Here is a 25,401-nt window from a genome sequence, read left to right on the forward strand (position 1 = left end):
CCAGGGAAGTCCAGTCCAAATCATTTTCTAGTAGGGTATAAATACATTTCCCCATCTCCATAAATCTTAAAATAATCCATCACTCATTCAATCTGTCTATTCTACGTTGGTAAAATCCAGATCTCCTTCAGACTTCTGCAACAGGCCTTCAGTTTTCTAGTCAAACTGTTGCTTCTTCAGATCTGCCAGCAATGACTTAGCTGCTATTGTTTGCATCTGGGTATCCTATTTAAGTTGATTTGAAAACCTGGTAATTTTATCAAGCTTTTTACTAAAGTTCAATTTGAGTGTGTAGATTAAAAGGCATTTTTTCTGATGTCTTCTCTTTTCTCTGAGCTTACACAACCAAAAAAAAAAATTCTTTGAAAGATAGAGAAGTTAAAGATACTCTTAATAAAATGGCTGCAGAAAACATTGAAATAATATTTCTCATAATGAAGGTGCAAAGAAAAAAAAGTTCAATTTTTTTTTAAAATGAAGATCTAAGGTTGTTAAGAGTTAAAAAATGAAAATTCTGATATACAGTGGATGTAAATCCAATCTGGTCACTTTCACTACTCAGAAAGTTGATATGGGCTGCCATATGGAAAATAAAAGTAATTCACAGCAAAAAAAGAAAAAAAAGAAAAGAAACAAAAGTAAGTTGACCTTAAAATATAAGGGGTTGGAGGAGGCCAATCAAACTGACAGGCCCAATACATCCCACACTACAGAGATGGGTTCCTACCGGTTCGGTCTGGTTCAGCCAAATAGGAAATAGAAATTGGCTGTACCTTTTTGAACTGGTAGCAATGGTAGCCTGGCCACGCCCCTGAACCGGTTCTCTCGGTAGTGCCATAGGCATTGCCATATTGTTTTTACCTTCTGCACATGCACAGAGCAACTGGCAGTAGCGACAGCTGGAACCCACCCCTGGCTCAATCCCACTTAGAAGCCTCAGTTTACTCATGAGCACCATTGGCCTTTCTCCCTGCCTCTCCTGGCCAATGTTGCTCGGGAGTAAATTGCAGCTAGGATCTACCACATGTTACATGCCCAAAAATGACATGGAGATTTGGGCTAAGGCTGGGAGCTGGGTGCAACATGCAGGATGGGACCTCGCCAGCCCTGCTAAGCGCCAGCAGAAGTGGGATACTGCAGCTGTAGTCATGGAGAAGGCCTATCAGGGGCGAGAAGGGGCACTCCTCACGCAGCTGTCGCAGCAGCCACCCGGGAGAGCCATTCCCCACCTCCCCAGATCAGGCCTGCAAATCACGCCAGACTGAGGCTGCAGCCACCACTTGCTTCCTTTGCCTGCCCAGCAGGTGGGAGCTCTGTGGCACCGGTCATGCCTGAGAACTTTCTTTGCCAGCCGGCTGCCAAAAAGTTCTCCCTTTTAAAAGTTTCCAGTGATGGAGCATTAGGATCCAACCCGCACTTTAACCAACCAACCAACTGGGGCTTAGTTTAGAACCAGAAGAAAGAACCGTTGAGTGGCTACACCCAGGTTGGGGAATGTTGAGGGGGGGGCTGGGTGGGTGAGTGGGTGGGTAGGAGCTAGGAGGTCTCTGAGCGAGTGCTGGGCAAACAGGCAGTGGATGACCTCACTTTCTAGTCGCTGGCAAGTGTCTGCATCCAGCTGGAGGATTGGAGGGGGCGGCTGAGCGAGCGCTGGGCAAGCAGGCAGGAGGGCAAACTCAGAGGCTCGTTGTCACCCCAGCTTTGTGCCCAGTTGGCTTCGGTTGGCTTAACAATCGGACGCAGGAAGCGCTGCCAGACAGTAGTTCGGCGGTCAGCAAAGCAGACTGATTCAAAAAGGATGAATAGGATCTTCAGTGGAGCTAACCGTGGTTGATGGGCCTTGCCTTGGGGTGGAGGGTGAGCCCAAATTGCGCCCCACTGCAAGTGTCTCTCAGCTGTTGTGTGCAAGGAAAAACCTTGCACATAAAGAAAATTTTCTCATGAGTGCGAGTGCAATTAACAGCTTCTCACATTGTTGGGAAGGTTTACTTTACTGTGCAAGGTTTTTCCCTGCACATAATGGCTGACAGGCGCTCACAGTGGGGTACAATTTCAGGGTGGCAGGTGGGGCAGGGGATGGGGCAGGGTAGGCCGCGATATGCGCATCTTACAGGAGACTGGCAGCTCCAGATCTTGCAGCTTTTTCATGGTTTTCTCTCCAGATGAGCTTGAAAACCTGCAAGGTTATTTTGGGAGGGGGCAGATGGGCAGCATTTCCCTCCCCTCCCTGGGCACCTGCAGGGCCATCCTGGACCTTAAACTCCTTAATTCCAGGGTGGTTTACCGCAAATTTAAAATGGCCTCCCTGAAATCCATCCTGGAGGGCATCCGACCGGGCGATTTCCTAGCCTCTATCGATCTCATAGAGGCATATCTGCACATCAGGATCGCCCCGGAACACCGCAAATTCCTTAGGTTTTCCCACAAGGGGAGCCACTTCCAATACAGGGCCCTTCCCTTTGGGGTGGCCTCAGCCCCCAGGACATTCACAAAGGTACTAGCGGCAGCCGCGGGTCATCTGCGCTCCCTCCCAGTCCGCTTGTTCTGTTATTTAGACGACATCCTCGTCTTAGCTAGGTCGCCTGACTCAGCTGAACGGAACTTGGGGACCACCACCCTGAGGGCCCTGGGTTTCTCCATCAACCTGGAGAAGAGTCACCTGGTACCATCCACCAGGCTCCTTCACCTAGGGTCCATCATTGATTCAGTGGCTGGGGAGGTTTTTCTTTCCCAAGATCGCAAGGACAGCATTGTTAAGATGATCCATGAGGTTCGCAAGTTACGCTCTGTCCCTGTAGTTCTTCTTTCCAGGCTCCTAGGGAAGTTCATCTCGTGCATAGGGATCGTGCCGTGGGCCCGACTACACGCCAGGGAGCTCCAGTAGTTCCTACTGCCCCATCAGAGAGCCGGGACGAGCGACGCCACCTTCAGGATCCGAGTGTCACCCCAGGTGCTGCTTTCCTTTCGTTGGTGGCTGTCCTCAGCCTTGAACAAGGGATGCCTCTTCAGAGAGCCGGCGAGGAGGACCTCACCACAGACGTAAGTCTCTTCGGCTGGGGAGCCCACCTGGAAAACCAGATCGCTCAGGGCCGGTGGACTCCAACAGACCTACGAAACAACATCAACTGGTTGGAGTTCAGGGCCATCCATCTGGCTCTCCGCCACTTCAAGGACACGGTGACCGGTCATCACATCCTAGTCCTGACCGACAACGTAGCGGCCAAGGCCCACGTGAACAGACAGGGCGGCACCCACTCCAAGGCCCTTCGCGATGAGGCCCTGCGACTGGGGAATTGGGCAGAGAGACACCTGCAATCCATCAGAGCAGAACACATCTCTGGGACAGAAAACCATCAGGCAGACTGGCTCAGCAGGGAGACGATCGACAATGGGGAGTGGCAACTCCATCCCTCAATCTTCCGTCTGCGAGAGGTTCAGACATCCGATGGTGGACCTCTTTGCGACCCCGCAGAACGCCCAGCTGCCGGAATTCGTGTCAAGGTTTCCAACCAAGGGAGCCACGGAAACGGACGCCCTTCGATGCAGATGGCCACCAGGTCTTCTCTATGCCTTTCCCCCCCTTCCCCTCATTCCCGGGGTCCTGAGGAGGGTGGTGGCAGAGGGAGCAGAGGTAATAATGGTGGCTCCCTTCTGGCCTCGCCGACCCTGGATGGCAGACCTTGTGGATCTGTCCACGGCCCCTCACTGGAGGATCCCCGTGGGGGAGGTGGTCCTGCTCCAGGGGTCTTGAGCATCCGGATCCGAAGCGGCTTCATCTGACCGTCTGGCGATTGAGCGGGAACAATTAAGGGAGGCTCAATATTCCGAGTGTGTCATCAGGACAGTAGAGGCATCCAGGAGGCAGTCCACCACACGCATCTACAACGCTTCCTGGGTGGCATTTGCAGACTGGTGCTGAGCTAAGGGTCTCCGCCCAGCAGCGGCCTCGGTCCCACAGGTCCTGGACTTCCTCCAGGAGGGGCATGAGAAAGGACTAGCCACCAGTACACTTAGGCGACAGGTCTCCGCCCTCTCTACGGTTCTAGGGGGGGTGAACGCTCCCCCCTTGTCCCAGCATCTGGTGTTAAAGCACTTCCTCAAGGGGGCGGTGAATCTGAAACTATAGCAATAGCAGTTAGACTTATATACCACTTCATAGGGCTTTCAGCCCTCTCTAAGCGGTTTACAGAGTCAGCATATTGCCCCCAACAACAATCCGGGTCCTCATTTTACCCACCTCGGAAGGATGGAAGGCTGAGTCAACCCTGAGCCGGTGAGATTTGAACCGCCGAACTGCAGCTAACAGCCAGCTGAAGTGGCCTGCAGTACTGCACTCTAACCACTGCGCCAACTCTCAGTGGTCCATCGATTCCCCACCTGGGACCTTCCCACGGTTCTTCAGGCCCTGACGGAAGCTCCGTTTGAACCCTTGAGGGAGGTTTCCCTTCAGCTTCTGACCCTTAAGGTCGTCTTCCTGGTCGCCATCACCTTGGCCAGAAGGGTCTCTGAGATCAACGCCCTCTCCAGCAGGGCGGATCTCTGCACCTTCTTAGATAACCGGGTCATCCTCAGACTCGACCCGGCTTTCATGCCCAAGGTCAACTCCCCCTTTCACAGGGCTCTAGAAATAATCCTACCGGACTTCTGTCCCCATCCCTCCGGGGAGAGGGAGAAATCCTGGCACAAGCTGGACGTCAGAAGAGCCTTGCGCATATACCTGAAGCGCACGGCCCCCTTTAGGCGTTCGGAGGCCCTCTTCGTGTCCTACCAACCTTCCTCCCGGGGAGCCAAGGTCTCTCTGGCTACCATCAGCAGATGGATTAGAGCAGCCATATCTCAGGCATACGGGGCACGGGGACTCCAGGTCCCAGAGGGCATCACGGCGCACTCCACCAGAAGTGCGGCCACCTCAGCAGCCTGGTCCACCCAGGCACCCATAGAGGAGATCTGCCGGGCGGCCGCCTGGGCTTCTCCTTCTCCCTTTATTAAGCATTACAGACTAGACGTCTACGCCTCTGCGGAGGCAGCCTTTGACAGGAGGGTATTGCAGGGAGTCCTGGACTCTCCGGTGGGCTCTGACACTCCAGGTTAGAGTAAACCAGTTTTCAACCAGTCAGTTAACTTTCAAAATTAAAAATATAAGTAAGAGAAAAAAACTTTAAAACTTGCAGTTAAAAACCAAGGCCTCCTTAAAAAAAAAAAAAAAAAACAGCTGAGAGGGAAGATGGAGACCCGTCTCTCCCCGCTCCTAGTAGGAATTGCAACTTCCAGGATTCCTTTCCCCAGAAGTGTCCACAGTCATCTGAAAATTGTCTTGGGTCACTCCGAGCTGCTCCCATTCAATCAGGCAGCCTGCTACCAAAGAACCCACTTTGCCAGCAAAATCAGCTATTCATCAGCTGGAGAAACAAATCTCCCCCACCCCTTAGCATGCCATCTTGGAGTAGAACCATGCTAGCCAATTTTTTTTCTGTTTTCAATTGAACTACAGCAACATGGAATACTTTATAATTTGATGATAAAGGGGAAAAGTTCTAGACATTTAAAAAAACAACCTTTCATTTTGGATACATTTTATAGTCAGCATTATGGAACAAATGAAAGATGTTTTATTCTCTTAATACTACAACTTGGAGGCCTCAAAGTTTAAATGGGCTGCTTTCCAGCACATAAAGAACTGCAATCTATTTGTAGAGAGAACATGGATTTATTTAGAGACTGAAATATTTACTCTGAACCGAAAGAAACCAAGGATCCATTGCAGTTGGACAGCCAATAAACTTAAGTTAACAATAGGCTCAGTAATCACATATATTTCTTTTTGTTTTCCAAACAATAGATTGAACCTAAAAAATAGTATCTAGTAGGTAAAGGGCTGTAGATTTCTCCATACATATAGGAACAAACCCTCTTGAACTAAATAGTACTTTTTTCCCAAAGGATTGAGAAAAAGGATTTCAGTATTGGATAATTGTGCAGAAAATACATGGCATACTTTACGATTACCTGGGTATGAATATAGAAGAACATTTTTTTAAAAAAAGATCTTATTCATTATTCTACCAACAGATATGCTATAAAAGATCACATAATTCAGAAATTTAAAAATTAAACATCCGATAATGCATGCATGATTATTTGAAAGTCGCAACCAGAAGCAGACATTTCAAAAGATTCTAATACAGTATAGGACTAATATTTAGAGGAACAATATTTGATTAAGTTCTTCAAACTTCAACTGTAAAATTAAAGTTCTTGAATATGAATGAGTACATCTTGTTCTTTCAAACGTTCCTTTATAATTTAGCCCAAGTTAACAATATTTTGGTGTCAGATGTACCAACAATGTTAGGGCAAACTGATCTTTTCTCAGTTGTTGTAGTAGCTAAAAATAGTTTATGCTTAGAGTTTTAAAGTAGATGTTTTGTCATATCCAAGGTCAATATTAACACTGATCAATTCTATTAGTATTGAAATTATTCATTTCACATGTGGCTTAAATATGTATTTCTTTTAATTCAAATCTCATTCAAATCTTAACATTGTCACTCTAGATCAGGGTGTCTAACTGGTGGCCCGCGTGCCAGATGCATCATACCCACCCCAGCTCCAGAGGAAAAACAGCACGATACATCACGTGATGGCAATGGGATGCTGAGAGTTTGACACCTGTTTTAGATGAATTATTAGAACCTATAGACATCACCTCTTAACAAATATTTTTATTCATATCAGTAATGAACAATCTATAAACTGACACTATTACAGGGAAATCAGTGTAATTCTTGACCCTATCATGCTATTATTGCTAGTGGCCTATGGTATTATTTTTAATACTATACGTTACTAATATAATAGTAGTACTATTACATCAATCCATTACTCGCCAGTTTTCCAATTGGAACTTGTTTAAATACGTTAAAGATTAAATATTATTTATTTTCTCAAGCTTCAGATTAATTTCAGATTTGCAGGCCAACTCCCTCATTTTTCCAATGACTACTGTCAGAAATTTGTTTTTTTTAAAGAGGTCAAATTCATCAGAAAGAAATTATAATTCACCATTCTGATCATATAGCTAAAGCAAAGCAAAACAAAACAAAATCTGTTTTTACAATAGGAAAGATTGTCCCAACTGGAACTAGAATTCAAGTATTTTCAATCATGTGCATGGTTGTGAATTTTTTTACCTATATGTGTTTACATTAACTGAAAATACACCTGGACAGTTTAACTAGAACAATATAAATAACCAAGACTTAGCATATTCATAGTGCCAGCTACAAGATCTAGAAGAAAGTTGGATATCTCTATTATAGCAGTTGAATATCAATATACCAATGCATTAAACCTTGTAAATTAAAGACTATTAATGTATACACTAGTATAACATTTAATTAAGTACAGTTACAAATGGAATGTTTGATGACTTTCTACACAAAATACTTTATATTCTCTGTAGAACATCTGTTCATTTCCTTACAGTAAATGAATCTGTGCAGTGTTACCATAACAACAATCTTTCAAGCATCTCAAGCCATTACATTTATTTAATATTAATTCTGCACTGCAAGCAGATTTATTTGAAGTCAAGGCCTATACTATCTTCAGTGAATGGTTATACCTAGCATTTGATGCCCAATAAAACATTCCACTCAAATATCAGCCTCTTTGTTTTTTTTTCAGAGTATGTCAAGAACTGAAATACATCATGTCAAGTACAGAACACAGGCCACTATGTACCATTTGTTAACTGGTCATGTGACAAAAGAACATGACATATAACTGAATTTTTCATCAGAATTCACTACTCATAAATACCACAAGATCCTACAATTATTAATACAGATGTACCCATATGTATTTCTCTTCTTTCAGGTAATTTCATTATTTTAAGAAACACAGTAACTTTGAATAAACATTTAGGGTGAATATACATATAGGTACAGCAAGGTTGTATTTTAAAAGGGTACTTCTGCTTAAAGAAACTTTTACATTGGATTATCAATCTTAATAGGATTAAAATCCTAACATTTGAAATATTTAGCCCATGAATTACTTTATTAATCTATAACATAGTTCAAGAAAACATCCTAAACTTTCAGTGTAAGAAAACAATTGCTTAGTCATAAGCAATATAAAGAAGCACCCCTACAGCAAAATGCACACTTTAATTGGAATTAGCTCATGGTTGTGTAGTACTGCTTGTTTTCAACTCTGAACATTGGCTACACCCACTATTACCATTTAATATATCCTCACAAAACAAATGTATACTTCATAAAAATATTCACACTATGAAGAGTCCATATTGAATGCTGCTAGAATACTGAAAAAGCATTTCTCCTCTTAGATTTGCATTGAAAGGTTAATCCATTCTAATTTTCTGGTTGGTCATTCTATAAATAATGCTGTCATAGCCTGGATCCATATTCCACAGATTGTAGGAGATAACAATCACAGCTAACACCAGTCCAAGCATGATCCAGAAAATTATATTGAAGACAACAGCATAGTTAAAGTTATATGCATATCCCAGATTATATGGATTTTCAGGCTTGCTCTATAACAAGGAGAGAACAAAGGAATGAGTAAAGTATATACAATAAATCATAAATCACTCTAAAGAAACACAAGGAGTATTCTAGAAAATTAATTGTAAAACAATGTACAATTTATGTGCAATTAATGTAAATTTGTTCGTATTAAGTTATTGAGTATCAGTTGGAAGAATCTTTATCTTAATCCAAATTAGGAATCTACTAAATAATCCCTGACCAGTAGCTATCTAGCACCAATATGAAAATTTCCAATGAGGAGGAATACAACTGCTTAGGTAGATTGTTCCACTGGTTAGTAGCTTTTACCCTTATGGAATTCATTCTAATGTTCAGCATTAATCTAATTTCTTTTAATATCAACCTTTTGGTCATTGTCCTGCCTCTTGAACAGAGAACAGTCTACCCCTGATATAATGGACAGCCTCATGGGCATATCACAGTCAAATCTCCATTTAATATTATCTTTTGAAAGTATAATACATCCAGTTCCTCATGTAGACTAGCTTCCAGACCCTTCGATATCACCTAAACCTGCGCCAATTTTTTCAGGCCCATTTTAAAACAAGCTGCCCCTCATTAGTCATAGAATAATGTCTGGTCTAAACAGCACAGAAACATTTCTTTCTGTGATCTGGGTGCAACATTTCTATAAATGCAGCCTGAGAGTGCATTGGCCTTTTAGCAATTGCAGCACATTGCTTACTCACACTCAACTGGTAGACCACCAGGATTCCTAGATCTTTCTCTAAGTGACAATATTCCAATGCATCTGATTTTTTTCCTATCCAGATTCAGACTTTATACAGTATTTATCACTGCTGAACATCAATCTATTGCATTTAGGCCAGTGTTCAGGCCTATTGAAGTACTTTCAACATAAAAAACCAAGCAATCTTTACATGCCAGTAAATTCATGGGATTAAGGGGATGTTTCACCTAATGAATAAATCCAAAAAAATGTTTGGAAAGTTAGATATGTTTGTATATTTTATAGGTTCATCAGTAATCTTTGATTTTAGATTATTTTTAAATTTGCTTTAAACTTCACAGAAGTAATTTGGAAATCTAGTGACAAAGAATTTCAGTAAATCAAATGTTTTTCCTAATTTCTGAGGTTCAGAGAAAATGCTGTAGATTATTATGTCAAATCATTAAGTCACAAAAATAGAAATGATAGACAAATTGAATAATTATTCAACTTTTGCATTATATTACTCTGGACTCAAGTGACTATATTCAAGTGCATTTACAACTACTGTGTTTTATTCTAAGACTTATGTACTAAGGGGCAAAAAAAATAAAGAATAAAGCATAAACAGGTTATCATTAATAGTCTGCATTTTTCTGTTTAGTTATTTCACTAAAAGGCATGAGATTTAAAAAAAAAGATTTATTATCCAACTATCAAAATAAATGCAAAAGTTTGTATAACCTCTGAGGATTGTAGAATAGATCTGGATTTTCTCACAAAGGGAGTATCAAAAGTCTTCACAGTTACCACTTCTACAACTGCATTCCCACTGTAGATGTTGTACATCTCATCTGCAAACTGAAAGAGCCAAAAATTCAGAATTTGCCGGCTGAAATTAGATACAAATGAGAAAGGGCACACAACTAAAATATTATATTGGAATAACAGTTGGAAGGGACCTTGAATGTCTTCTAGTCCAACCCCCTGCTCAAGCAGAAAACCATATACCAGGTCTGTCAAACTGGCGGCCCACTGGCTGGATACATCACTAGCAGGCTATACCCATCCTCGCTTCACAAAGGCAAAAAGCTTTGCGATACATCACAATCCGGCAATTGAGTTTGATATTCATGCCTTATACCATTTTAGACAAATGGCTGTCCAATCTCTTCTTAAAAAGCTGCAGTGATAGATTACCCACAACTTCACTGATTGATTGTTCTGTCAGGAAATTTCTGCTCAGTTCTAGGTTGGTTCTCCCCTCCCCCCCAACAAATGGGCGGGGTAAAATGGCGGACCACTGTAGAGCCACCATCACACAGCTTCAGGACAAACTGCTGCCTTACCAAGGTCTGCAGCAGAAACTTTCTGTAGCATTCAGAAGTTTCTGCAGCACTATGCAGACCTCTCTAAAGCAGCAGGATAAAGCATTTTTTAGTGTTCTCCATTTTGCCCTGTCCACAAATGGGCAGGAGAAAATGGTTGCATTTTGTTTGCTGCCATGCAATCCATGGACACATGGCGTGTTCTCTTCCACAGCCTGAACTCCAGATAGCTTCAGAAGCCAAGTGTGGGACATGATGGATATGTGGAGAGTAGGCAATGCTGCAGGGTTTCAGAAGGGAACCCTGGGGGAGAGAGACGGAAGGACACTGCAGCAACCTTGTGGTAAATCATAAGGGCAAACAACTGCAGGCCTGCTGCAATAATTTTGAAATAGGATCATATGTAGCTTTTGGAGGTCTGTAATAATTTCAAATGTTTGTTAAGTGGCCTGTTATACCTCAAGAATTACCTTATATGACTGAATAATGAATTAAGACCCCTATTTTTCAGAGTATAAGACACTCCGAATTATAAGACACAGCTAGATTTTGGCTCTGCGTCTCAGCAATTTGCCTCCTTGCAACAAACAGTACAGACAATATACACTGTTTGTAGTGTATATTTCAGACTATACTTGTACAGATGCTGTTAAAATTGATGTGCTTTCTGGAATTATAGTTATTCTCTGCTATTTAAAAGAATAGCACTTTTTAAAACAATAGCATGGGGCCTCTTCAGATCAAGTATTTATTTTAAAAAGCTTCTTCATTTTGTTAAGTTATCTAGAATATTAATAAAGCAGTCTTTAAAAAATAAGTCTAATAATTAGAGCATTCTATAGGTGTTTATAGTTGTTGACTTACCTGCTTGCAGCAAACAGCCTGATTAGCACAAGAAAAAAATATCTGCCTCCCAGCAAATTGCTAAGTGGGGCAAACAGCAAGTTTCACTTTCAATTTCTCCCAATCACCAACTGTTACAGGCTGCAGGGATTGCTATAATTTATTGAAGCCTCAGAAAGCCCCATTTGCTGCAAAGAGGTAAATTAGAGGCAGAGGCCAATGCATTGGGGCTGGAGTGTGGGTGGGGGCTACATTAAGTGTATAAGATGGACCCAAATTTTCACCCTCTTTTAGGAGGAAAAAGGTGTGTCTTATACTCTGAAAAATATGGTATATCTTTATTTGACCAACAACTATAAGCTGAAGAAAATTTTATTTGAAAAAAACCAAACAGGTATCAGTAATAAATCACTGCATAATCTATTCATACCTGTTTCTATATTCTAAGTTAAGAAAAAGCAACATTATTTACCAGCATTTTTGCTCTACCAACCTTTTGCAGAGAGTCTGCAAGAATCTGAGAAGCATCCTTGAACTGCTGTGAATCTTCCCCATACCTTTTACCTATTTCTTCCAACCCAGAAAGTTCTAGAGAATATAGATCTGGTGAATGATCCTTGGCCAGATGTTTGTGTCTAGAAAGCTTGGGAAGCAATAGATACAATAATTAAAAGAATATCAAAGTAAAAAGTAGCCATTTCAATTTTAGAAAGCAACATTTTAGCTATTTTAAGTAATGGTTTTCTAGAATCCTACAGATGCATCTACATGGGATGGAAGTTAATGTTAATGGTTGATGTTAATGACAGGTGCACTGGGACAACATAAGCCATGATCCTTTTGTATAGCCCCAAGAGACAAGACAAAGGCCTCTTAGCAGATGGAAGCAGCTTGCCACATTCTCTGCTGGCTTCCCCACTGACTTTCTGGGAAAGCAGCAAAAAAGATTGCAAATGGAATCACATGTTCGCAGGACACTAGACAACCAGTCATAAGCACAAACAAGTTGCTAAACACCTAGATCATGGTCACAATGCTGTGGTGGAGGAGGTGGATAGGACATTTTGCATGTGGTCAGAAGTGCTCTACAACAGGGGTTACCAACCTTTGGAACCTCAGGGACCCCTAAATTTATAATTTTAAATACCGCAGATCAGTAATATGATTTTTTAAAAAAGATAAATAGTATTTAGTGCAATATAAAATATGCAAATAATTTTTCTGTGGACCACCAACATTTTCTTGAGGACCACTGGTTGGTGACACTGCTCTACAGGACATAAAGCACCCTTTCTCAGGTGGTCATTAATTCAGACCATTAGGGATGGACATAAGTCAAAGATACCTTTATATACAAACGTTGAAGAGCTAGAATCATGGCAGCATGACATTCCATTTTAGTGAAAGTGCTGGAACATGTCGATACTTTTTATCCCATATTCTGCTTCTCCAGGAATTTATCAAGAAGGCCAGTTTAGCCAGTAAACTACACATTCTCCATTGTTTCTAATTTAAAATGTTCTAAACCAGCTGAATAATTAGTCAGAAAATACACAGTCAACCACATAGTAGAATTTTGTTTGTAGAATTTACTTACTAAGTTTGTGATATCATGCAAAACTTGCAACTCTGACAGGAAGAGGAGATCAACCTATGAAATAAACATGTCTTCATAAAAACAAGCACACATGCAAAAAGGCGAATTGAAAAAGCATTTCAATTTATAATAAAAAGACTCAAAATCAATTCTGATATTAATTTAGCATGGATAGCACATGCAGGACTTACCCATACATTCTCTTAACAAACAAATCACTTAATGTAAAACTGAAATAAACTGAAGCAGAGAAAAATATTATTCTGTTGGGATAAATCAGAAGGGGTGATACTTACCAGGGGTTCCGGCAATCACTACTGCTAGTTTGCTTGTGACCGTGCCGCACGCATGCTTGATGCGCTGTGTGCGCATGTGCATTACAATAAAAATTGTTATGCGCATGCGCAGAAGCAAAAAACAAGATGACACCACCTACAGTGCCACCCGGAAAACTAGTTTGGGGGCGTGGAAGGCCTGGGTCGCTGCCAGTTCCAGTGACGCAGGCCACCAAACAACTATTGGTTCGGCTGAACCAGTCCGAACAGGTAGGAACCCACCACTGATACCATGAGCAAAGATTTAGGTGAATTCCATAGAGAATAGAATAGGACTTTTTCTTAAAATTACCGTATTTTTTGGAGTATAAGATGCACCTCTGCCCCCCCCCCCCCAAAGAGGGTGAAATCTGGGTGCGTCTTATAACTGAACACAGCATTTTTGGCCTCCCAAAACCCTGCTCCCTTCACAAAAATGGATGTACAGAGGGTTAGGGAGGCTTGCAAAGTGCTCCTGGGGGCTGGGGAGGGCAAAAACGAGCCAAAAATAGACTGGTTTTTTTTTTGCTTCCCCACCAGCCTCCCAGGAGCACTCTACAAGCCTCCTAAAGACTACGCATGCCCCTTTTGGGGGGGGGGAATGGGCCTTTTTTGCTCATTTTTGCCTCCCTCCCCCGGTCCCCAGGAGCGCTTTGCGGGCCTCTCAAACTCTCTGCATGTCCCGTTTGTCACAAAAAATGAGGCATGCAGAGTGTTTGGGAGATCTGCAGAGTGCAAAAACTTTTTTAAAAAATTTACCTCTTCAAAATCTTGGTGCGTCTTATATTCCAGTGTGTCTTATACTTTGAAAAATACGGTATTTTCATATTTTCCTCATTGTCACTACTTGTGTCCCCTCACTTAGAACTGTTCTTTATATGTTTTAGCTTCTACTCCCCTAATCATTTTTGTTGCTCTTCTCTGTACTCTTTCCTTCTCAACATATTTTTTACATTATGGTGACCAAAACTGGATGTAGTATTCCAAGTATGGCCTTTCCAAGCCATTATAAAGTGGTATTAACACTTCACGTGATCTTGACTCCATCCCTTTGTATATGCAGCCTAGAACTGTGTAGGCTTTTTAGGCAGCTGCAGCATACTGCAGGCTAAGAATTTTTTGATCAGATATAAATTAATTCCAGATTCATGTGGAGAAATGGGTATAGAAAAGAAGCTAGTGGTTGAGCAAGACCCCAAAGGTGGCATTGAAGAAGATGTGGCAGAGAGGAGTAGAAAGGAAGAAGATGTAGCCAAGATAGTTGTACAGGAATCTATTATGGTGCTTAAACATGTCTATCATGTGAAATATTAATGGAGCAAATGCCCCATCTAAGCGCTACTCCTCACTATTTGAGGAAACTTAATTTGGATATAGTCTGTCTTCAAGAAACACATATTAAGAAACAAGACAAGAAATATTTGATAAATAAACGACTAGGAGATGAATTTATATCAGCTGGTGTAAAAAATTTTAATGGAGTTGTTTTGTATATGAAATCCCAATTCAAACCTAAGTTATTTGTAGCAGATGAATATGGTAGATTTGTAGCAGTGGAAATTGAACTTAATGGAATAAAATCAATAGTGGTGGGCGTGTATAGGCCAAATGATGATAGAAGCAAATTTTTTGCTCATTTAATGGATCAGTTACTGCCTTTCTCATATGGAAACTGACTTATGTTGGGGGTTTGGAAATGACTGTCTACACCAGTTTTGGATAGAACATCCATCAAAAGGGTTAAACCCTCTCAGGGTAAATTATCTAAGATTTTGAGATGATGATAATTTGCTGTGTTTTCCCGAAAACAAGACAAGGTCTTATTTTCTTTTGACCCCTGAAATAAGAGCTTGGGCTTATTTGGGGGGAGGGGGGCTTATTATTTTGGGTGAGGAGGCAGCGAGCGATGGTGATGGCAGAAAACTTAACCTGGCATGTGACTCCTGCCAAGCAGCTTCTGATCCTACAAAGGGTCCAGCCTTCATTTATGCATCAGCTCCCGAGATGGAACTTCATGAAAGTTGAGATTCCCGCCCCTTTCAACAAGTTTGCAAAATTTCTGCTCCCCCCCCCCGCTGCCCGGTCAATGGGGCTGGGGAAAACTAACCCCTTTGTGGTGAAGCTCGGGACACATGAGGGTTCCTTTATCTGGCCGCGGAGCGCCAAGAGATTCCAGCTGCATACAAGTCAGTAAGGCAGCTTCCCTTGTGAATTTGCGCCCACCCACCAGCCTCCACTCACCAGCGCTGCTTCTGCTCACTTTCGATGCCTCTCCTCAACCGAGAGCAACACCTCAGCGTGGGACCACAAGCCTGCCACTGACAGGGAAGGGGCGAGGCAGAAAGGCATTGAAGGTGCTTGCCTCACGCACTGCTGGGGCAAGGTTTTATCTGACTGGGAGGGAAACCTGCAAGTCGGTTCTTCTCCCTGGTGAAGAAATCTACTTGTTGGAAGAATGGTAGGAGGCACCCATCCATGCCCCCTCCGTTGAGCTCATCCCAGTCCCAAATTTGAACCACCTCTTATAAAAGGCGTCTTGGGCTGGCAACAGCAACTTTTGGTCTCCGAAGAGCTCTTTGGGGAAGCACAAAGGAGCACAGCAGGGGTGGTCCATTTTGCTTGAAAGTCAAGTGGGCTGGAAGGGGCAACCAGAAGCTGTGAACACATTTTGCGAGTGGGAGAGGTCTGGCACTGGGTGGGCACTACATGACAATAGGTGCTGGGCAGCTGCTTTCTTGTGAGCGGGGTGGGAGTTTGCAGGTGAGGAGGATGGATGGATGGGAGGCGAGCAAACGGTAAGAACTCTGGGAAGAGAGAGGCAGCGCCTTATCAGCTCAGCTGATCTGCTGTTCAGAATTAAGGGGCCCAGCTGCCATTAGCTGACAGGGAAGGGAAGGGCTGCCTCCTGTGCTGCCCACATCCACCCCTTCACTAGGGCTTGTTTTTAGGGGAGGGCATATATTTAGGCCCACCCCAAAAATCAGGCTTGGCCTTATTTTTGGAACATGTAATACTGATAGATTCATGGAGATATACAAATGAAGATGCCAGAGAAAGACATACATCTTTTTCAAGGATTGACATGATATGGATAACTAAAATCTTGCAAATAAAATTTTGAAAGTGGACATTCTGCCTAAATCTTTCTCTGACCTTATGGTGCTTTTGGCTTTAAGAGGAAAAAGCTTGAGTTTCAGATGGAGGTTAAATGAAACTATTTTATAAAAAATTGTAAAAGACTGTAAAAAGAATCTGCAGGAATACTTTGAGAATAATTTGAGTAAAGGGACAAACTTAACAACAGTATGGGAGGCTAGTAAAGTGGTTATGAGGGGCTATTTTATATAGTATAATCGCTTAGAGAAGAAAAAAATCCCAGGAAAAGATGCAAAGAATATTGGACAAAATCAGACAGAAAGAAATTCAGCTGCAAAAGACATATATGGATCCTATAATTTTATACCATATTAAATTGTTACGGCAACAATTAACTATGTTAACTGTACAGGAAATAAAAACAAAATTAAACTATGCAAAACAAAGATATTTTGAATTTGCAAATAAACCAGGCAGATGGTGGACATATAAATTAAGAAAAGGAAAAAAAGAAGACAATGATTGAAAAATTTGCAAGACAATAATGTAATAACAGACAATGAACTCCTTAAAAAGTCATTTCATAATTTTTATTCAAATTTGTATAAAAGACAGAAGCTTGATATATTAAAAATAGATGAATACCCTTTAAGACAACAGTTACTTAAACTATCACAAACCTAGAGACAACTTGTGAACGATCCAATAACTGCTTTTGAGGTATCATAAGCTATCAAAAAAAAATAAAAAAAAATGAGGCCAGGCAAAACCCCAGGCCCAGATGGTCTCACAAGTCAATGCTATAAGTGCTTCAAGGATGAACTTCTTCAACCACTAACGGACACAATGAATGATATACTACAGATGGGAAATATACCCAAGACATAGAAAGAAGCCAATATTGTGCTGCTTCAAAAGGAAAGTCAAGATATTACAAAGACTTATAGACCAATTTCATTATTAAATAAAGATTAAAAACTCTTCGCTGCCATTCTGGCAGAAAGGCTAAAAAAGATTCTACAGGTATATTATACGTGAAGACCAAACAGGCTTTCTACCGAAAAGACAGCTAAGAGGTAATTAGAGGACTGCCTTAAATATTATTGAATACTTACAATACCATACGAAAAACAGGCTGTATTAATATTTTTAGATGCAGAGAAGGGCTTTGACAACCTAAATTGGGCTTTTAGGTTTAAGGTGCTGGAAGAAATGGACTTTGGAGTTAATTTTATCCAAGGAATTAAAATGAGCTACACATCACAGAATGCAAAAATTATCATAAATGGTGATTTAACTGACTAATGCGAAATTCCAAAGGATAAATGACAAGGATGTCCTTTGTTCCCTATGCTATTTATCTTGGTTTTGAAATCCTGAATTGAAGTATTAGACAAGATGATAAAATAAGGGGTATAAATATTAAGAAATAAATTTATAAATTGACAGCCTTCACTGATTATCTCGTTATATTTTTACAGGACCCAAAAATAATATAGAATACTTGATGAGGAAACTGAATGAGTTTGGGGATTTGGCAGGTTAAAAAATAAATAAACAGAAAACAATGCTAATCAAGAATATGTCTTCTCAGGATAGTGATATATTGAATAAAAACTCAGGTTTTAGGGTTGAGAAAAAGGTGAAATACCTAGGGGTTATGTTAACAAATACAAATATAAAACTGTTTCAAAATAACTATGTCCTTCTTTGGAGGGATATTAAACGGGATTTACAAAAATGGGATAAATTGCATTTATCATTAGTGGGTAGAATTTCTGTAAATTTCTTACCAAAGAGGCTTTTTTAAATTTCAGATGTTATCAATACTTACAACTGACAATCTAGTTAAACACTGGCAGGAGGATATTTCTAAGTTCATGTGACAAGGGAAAAAACCAAGAATTAGATATAAGCTACTGCAATATGCTAAGGAAAGGGGGGGGGGGTAGGTCTACCAGATATGAAATTGTATTTTGATGCATGCTGTTTGACCTGGGCAAAAGAATGGGTGAGCCTCCAGATAAGAGGTTACTTGAACTAGAGGACCATACATTAAGATTTGCATAGCACAGCTACTTATGGTATGATAAAAGTAGAGTTAATGTTGATTTTAATAAACATTTTGTTAGATGTGCCATACTAAGAGTTTGGAAGAAATATAAAATAAGGCTCTGAACGAAGTTGCCCCTTTGTGTGTCACCACAGGAAGCCTTTTTTAGAAAAGAAATTATAGCAAAGCCAGACTGGTTGATGTACGGTAAAATTTTATCTTTCAACTCTGGTGATCCAATATTAAATCCGAGATAAGAACTTGAATTAGAAGGTTATGTTTCCCAATGGTTTACCTATCAAAAACTGCCCAAAAATGGAAGGACACTTCAATTCCTACTATGGGCGAATGGTTGCAGAAGTTGATGGAGTTGACTGAAATGGCAAAATTGACCACTTTGATTAAAGAACACAAATACTTTTGTTTCTGTATGGACACCGCTTCTGAACTTCGTGCTTATGTGGAAAAGAATGAAACTCAGACTTTGGTTTTACCGATCAAATTTATATCTTTATAGAAATGGCTTGTTCATATTATTATGAAAAAGCAAAAAGTTGTGATTTGATGTTAATGGCTTATTTTACTGTAACAGAAATAGTCGGAAATCAATGCTTCTTTTTCTTTTCTTTTCTTATCTTTCCTTAGTTCTCTTTCCCTTTCCCCCACTCCCACTGCTTTTCTATTTATTTTGTATTTTATAATACTTTATAACTCAATAAAAATGTTAAACAGGCAAATGTGAAACTGAAATAAACTAATAAATACTCCATGTCCTAAAACAGATCTTATCTAAAATATAGATTTGACAAAATGGGATTCCGCAACATACATAACATCAATTAAAATAGTTGTCAAGCAAGACAATTTGAATAAGTCTTGCCTTACCTCATTGTTTCTGCTTAATGAGTTGAGGGGAAGGGAAGCAAGAATGGAGTTATCTTGGAAAAGTCTGTTCCGAAGCTGCCGCAGTGTGACAGAAAGATCTTCAAATACAGAATTTGCTTTTCCCACCATATAAACTCTCTGAAAGAACCATCATTATGCATTATAATCTTGCACTGTTAAAAGAGTCTTCAACTCTCTCCTAATATTGAAATTTCTAAGAACAATCTCTACTCAGAAGCATTTAAAGGTCATATTTTTTTATTATTTTGTAAAAAAAAATATGGAACTTACTTCTTCACTAGGAGCTAATTGGACAACTACAGGCGTTTCCTCAGAAAATAAAGTATGTATTGCATTTGCAACCCCATCCAGGCTGAAGGGAACTGCCTAAAATAAAAGAAATTGAAATCTATAGAAAACAGGAAAATAATAACTTTCAGCATATATTATTGTTTCTGTGTAGGCAGTCCTTGACTTACAACCCCATTTGAGGCCAAAATTTATGTTAAGTGAGAAATTTGTTCAGTGAGTTTTGCCCCATTTTACAACTTTTCTCGCCACATTTGTTGTGAATCAATTTATATTAGTTTATATTAGTAACATGGCTAAGTACATCTGGTTTCCCCATTGACTCTCAAAGTCAATCATAACAAGACACTGATCATCATAAATGTGAGTCAGCTGTCAAGCATCTGAATGTAAATCATGTGACCATGGGGATACTGCAATGGTGTGAAAAAGTGTGAAAAATGGTCCTAAGTCACTTTTTTCAGTGCCATTGTAACTTTGAACAGTCATTAAATGAACTGTTGTAAGTCGAGGACTACCTGTATTGTCCCAAGAAAAACAAAAATCAATATGAAATATATTTAGGAAGACTTTCAATTGCTTGTAACTACTAGCTTTCCCCAAAATGAAGAACCATGTAGTTCTAAAAAGTAATGGGTTACATTACAGACTAGAATGAATAAAGGCGTAATTTTCTGAAGTAAGTAGAGTAAACATTAGTTATATTTTCATTAGGGCTATCTTAGGATCTTTTAAGATTAGCCAAACATTTCTTTCATGGAAAATAATGAAGATTTCAGAATCTTCAAGCAATTTATTTTGATGAAACTGAAGAACAAACAATGAGAAATAATGCATATTCAAATAAGGTAATACAAATTAAGGTGTACAGTACTAACATTCAGATTAAAGTGGTTAGAAATTATGGAAAAAAGCATGTCCAAGTTACATAAACCTGTGTTTTTATGAAGCTTTACTTCTAACTGTACATAGATCTTTCTATTTAAGAGGTAATTATTATTCTATAATCTAAAAACACCTGCTTTAAAGGAAGAAAGTGAAATTTTACTCAAATAAAAATTTATTATTTAAATCGGCATTAGCTCATATATACCTCCGGTCTAGCTTTTTTCCCCTTTGATTTATTGCAGCATTAGTCAATAGAGAACTTTCCAAAGATTCTGAATTACAGTTCCTAACCCCAACCCCCACCCCAATTAAGTAAATTTGCTGGGATTCCTGGAAACTGCAAAGCATCTGGAGGGCCCTAGGTTATCTAACCTCAATATATTATATTTCCATTTGCCAGATTGATTTTTTTCACTTCAGTATATAAATGGCATAATTTACTATATTCCTCCCAGTACACGAATAGTTTATTCATGTGGGAAGAAAAAGAAAGCAAAATATGTTAATTATTAAGATAAAAAAAATACTTTCTGCTACTTTCTGAAAAGAATGGGAAAATTTCTATACATTCTCATTCTCAGATGGAAACCTCTACCAGTACATCATTTCCATACAGAGCTTCTAGAAAGAACTGCTGTATAAATTTACTGAACATTCTAAATGTTCAAAGAAAAAAAGTATCTTCTATGTGACTTCCAAAATTTACATTCTGTTTCTGTACACCAACTCATAACAAAAGCATGCAGTCTCGAAACCATACTTCCTTGTTCTTCTATATGGAAGTTTTGCTACTAATACACTAGAATCTATAATGTACTTACATTTTCAACCGGGTAAGATATTCCATTCTTAGGCATTGTTAGCTTGTCTATCCCAGTTACAGTAACAAGAACAGTAGCTCGCGGACGCCGAAAGAGATCACCTACTGCTAACCCAGGCCAAGAGAGATCCTGTAACAATGCAAATTTTCTTTTATAAAACATTATATATTTTTCAAAAAAATGTTTTAGGTGAATTTATGTATCTTAATATGGGACATTAGAAACTGTATTAATGAATTTATTACACTATTTAAATGAAAAGAACAGATGCAGTACTATTCATCAATTCATGATTTTGGTAAACATGTTGGACATACTGGTAATTATAAATAAATTTATAATCTGATTTTGAATTCCCCTAGATAGTGCACAGATCTGCATCACTTAAAAAAAAGGCAAGGAATACTGTGGCTGAAGAGATATACAGTAATGAGTCACATACTTCCTCAATAGAGAAGCCCATGGATAAGGCTGCCACATCTGAAATTCGTTCTCCAGGAATTGGCCAATTTCCTTCTCGAAATATAACAGATTCAGGAGTTCTTAATACACTGAATTCATTGGCAGAAACAACTGAAATAAGAATGCAATATGATAAAGTCATTTCCACAAATATATAAGGCAGAACAGGTAATCCTCAATTTACAACCATTTGTTTAGTGACCATCTGAAGTTGCAACAGCACTGAAAAAAGTGATTTATGATTGTTTTTCACACTTAAGACCATTCAGCATCCCCATTGTCATGTGATTAAAATTCAGATACTTGGCAATTGGTTTATATTTATTATGGTTGCAATGTCCTGAGGTCATCTGATCACCTTTTGCAACCTTCTGGCAAACAAAATCAATGGGGAAGCCAGATAAGTTTACAACTGTGTTACTAACTTAACAACTACAGTGATTTATTTAATAACTTGAATATAGTGCCATTAAAAGAATAATGTCTACTGGAAAATAATTATTTATTTTATATCTGTGTACATTTTAACTATTTGAGAGAACAATGACAATTGCTATTCCCACCCGGATTCCAAAATGCTACTACAGCATTCTGATACAGGAAAAGACAAGAAGAAAGTTACAGTAAATGTTATGATTTTAAATAATCTACGCACAAGATGTTCCTAAACGTATACTCAAGGTGCAGAATGCACCCATATATATATAAACATACTGAATGACCAGTTATCAAGTGGTTTCTACATCACGCATTTCAGAAAAGGATCCATGGCTAAATAGTATAATTTATTATATAATTTTTTTAAACAATTTCAGATTTACTCTAAAGCACTTTCGTTAATTTCATTAGAAAATACCATTGGCCACAAGCATTTTAATCATCTGCAAAAAAGTACAAATAGGTTAGGATAGACAAAATATAGAAAATCTTCTAATATTTGTTCAAGAATTTTAGTTCTATGTTGGCAATTTAAATGCTAATTTACATACTTCAATGGGGAAGATTTGGCCCAAAGCTCAGTTTTATTATTCTTGTTAACCTGCTATGAGTGTAAAATGGATCTTCCTTCAGAATCATGTTTTTACTCCACACACAAACTTGCAGTTGGTATAATTGAATTATTGTAATTTTGACCATGTTAACCTTGGAGGGAGGTCAAAACTACATCCAAAGCTGTATTACACAGAATAAGTATTGACAATAAACACATGGGATTCTATGATACTAATTTACACCAACAAATTTACACCAACACCACAGCATCAGTAAATATTAGCTAGCTAATATGTCATTTCAATTTGTAAAGGTTCCATTTCAGAGTGTCCACAAAAAATAGAGTTTGCTGTAATGACTAAGGCACTAGGCTAGAAACCAGGAGACTATGAGTTCCAGTCCCATTTTATATTCTTAAAAGCTTCAGCTTGCTAAACTATTATAAGTGTTTAGAAAAGGTAATCACGGGTTATCCACATTTAATCTGTTAATTTAAAACATTGTTGTCCTCTAACATAGTGTAAAAGCACTTGATCCAACATAGAGAAACAACTGTATTTGCTTTCTGAGTTGTATCTTAATTGAAAATTTCTTTTTTAAGCTTGATTGTTGGGAAAAATTATAATTTAAATCTTGATCAGTATAATTTTAGACTGCTATGTATAATCTACAAGAATCAGCTTGGTTTGATAACTTTTAAAATAAGACCCATCTCTCAATGGGTGGGAATTAGTACAGGAATTTTTTCCTCACGTTGTTTGCATTCAAAACTGTAACCACAGAAGCTGCGAAACAGATATAGAGTCTATGGCTTCAAAGAATTGCACGAAGCAGCAGCTAATGACAAAGCAACAGCATCTATTTTCATGTGTACGAAACAAATTAATAAAGTCACCATGACACAGAGTTCAGTTTATTGACAATAAACAAATCCAACGCCAAATGTGCCCAACAACTGCATAATTTAGAACAGCAGTATTACCACGGCAAAGCAATCCCACTATAACATCCGTCGCCGCCCTCACAGCCGCCGCCCTTATCCAGGCCGACCAGTAGGAGCCACAACTCCCATCATCTCCTGCCATCAACTCTGGAGATGACAACTCAGAAAAAACGGTCTCCTTCGGCTATCGGCCCCCGAGTTTTCGCTACCAATCACCCTCCGGGCCTCCCCTTAAACACTCTGCGACGCTTCGAATTGCTGCAGGCCGGCTTCGCCTTCTCACCGGTTCCCATGACTGATCACGCTCGCCCTCTCCCGTTTTCATCCACATCCAGCGTCTGACCTTTCCGCCTTCCCCCTTGCCCGGAGGGCGACTAAGCTTCATGGGACCGCCGCCTCCACTTTTCCAGTCCCCCGTTCTGATGAAAACAAGCCTGGAACCTTACCTGCCAGAACCACCGAGACAACCCACAGCACTCCCCACCGAGGCGCCATCATCCTCACGTTTGCCCCGACCACTGTTCAAGTCAGGAAGAAGAAAACGCATCCGGCATCTACATGCCAAATGTCCCGCCTTTCATCGTAATTGACCAAATTACCAACCACTCAGAAATCTGATATCATGACGGTAGCGGAAAGAAGGTGTGGCCACTTTCTGAAGGTCAAGTCTGTACTGGCACTATCTGTGCTGGTGAAAACCCTGCCATCGCAGTGACTTCAAACTGTCATGCGGAAGAGGGAGGAGATTTAGCTCGAGTGATTGATCGCTTGGCCATTCACGATAAAGAAGGAGTTTTAAAGACAAGCTCAATAAATTTCATAGGAAAAGAGGATCATAGGACATTGTAGGACCATGAAGTTCCTGTACATCGACCGGAAATACTGCAAGGATCTGGGTGTAGGAAGGAAAAGCGGGACCAGTGCAATCTAGTGATGAGACATCGGGCACTCTCCCAGACCTAAATTTTTGCGGAGGGACAGGCTGAGATAGCTGGATGGCCAATATTCGGCACAAGCGTTCTAATTGACTGTAGGGCTGAAAGAGAATAAAGAGAAGGTCGAGTGATAGACAGGGAAGCTGCTATTTGACACATTTGCACGCAGCGATAACGCATATGAAAGAGGATTTCTTAACCAGCCTTTGCCATATTTGCAAAGAAATATGAGTAAGAGTCAAATTGGGCTAGTGGTTAAGGCATCAGGCTAGAAACAGGGAGATGCCGTAGACACGAAACCACCTAATCTCTCTCTCTTTCTCTCTCGTTGGCCTCATACCTCATTTTTGTCAGTTTATGCACACCTGGGATGGGGAAACCAGTCATACTTAATAAGAGAAACCAAAGGGTGTGTTCTGTGGACAGCAGTTGGTACTTGCAGGAGGTCTTAACCTGAATGATGGATGGAATATGTGTATTTGAAGTTCTGTTAAGTGTTATTGCAGTAGAGAAATGCCATCAAAATCCCATTGGTTGCACTCCAGCAATTACTTAACCTGCTTATTCACTCGGTATTCAAGCTGATAGCTAACCATGCCTAGCCACGCTCTTTGCCCCTCCCAGCCACTCGCCTCAGATGAGGTTGATATGTTGATATGCCCAGTCAAAACAATGGTTTTGACTA

At 40.0% G+C, this 25,401-nt stretch overlaps 1 protein-coding gene across 1 annotated transcript; it reads right to left on the reverse strand.

The window, feature by feature from the left end:
• Positions 1-6,707: 6,707 nt before the first annotated feature.
• Positions 6,708-24,378, reverse strand: ATP6AP2 (ATPase H+ transporting accessory protein 2). Its single transcript, XM_014053385.2, has 9 exons — positions 24,228-24,378; positions 21,826-21,956; positions 21,384-21,512; positions 19,657-19,752; positions 19,366-19,503; positions 13,018-13,071; positions 11,914-12,063; positions 9,994-10,110; positions 6,708-8,563 (listed from the first exon to the last, which is right to left on the reverse strand). Exons 1-9 carry the CDS (start codon positions 24,277-24,279, stop codon positions 8,369-8,371), a joined length of 1,062 nt encoding a protein of 353 aa, XP_013908860.1. The 5' UTR covers positions 24,280-24,378; the 3' UTR covers positions 6,708-8,368.
• Between the last annotated feature and the right edge of the window lie 1,023 nt (positions 24,379-25,401).

The sequence above is a fragment of the Thamnophis sirtalis genome, unplaced genomic scaffold, assembly GCF_051295495.1.
Source record: "Thamnophis sirtalis isolate CommonGarterSnake01/CBP01778 unplaced genomic scaffold, rThaSir2_p1.2 scaffold_8, whole genome shotgun sequence".
Taxonomy (NCBI): Eukaryota; Metazoa; Chordata; class Lepidosauria; order Squamata; family Natricidae; genus Thamnophis; species Thamnophis sirtalis.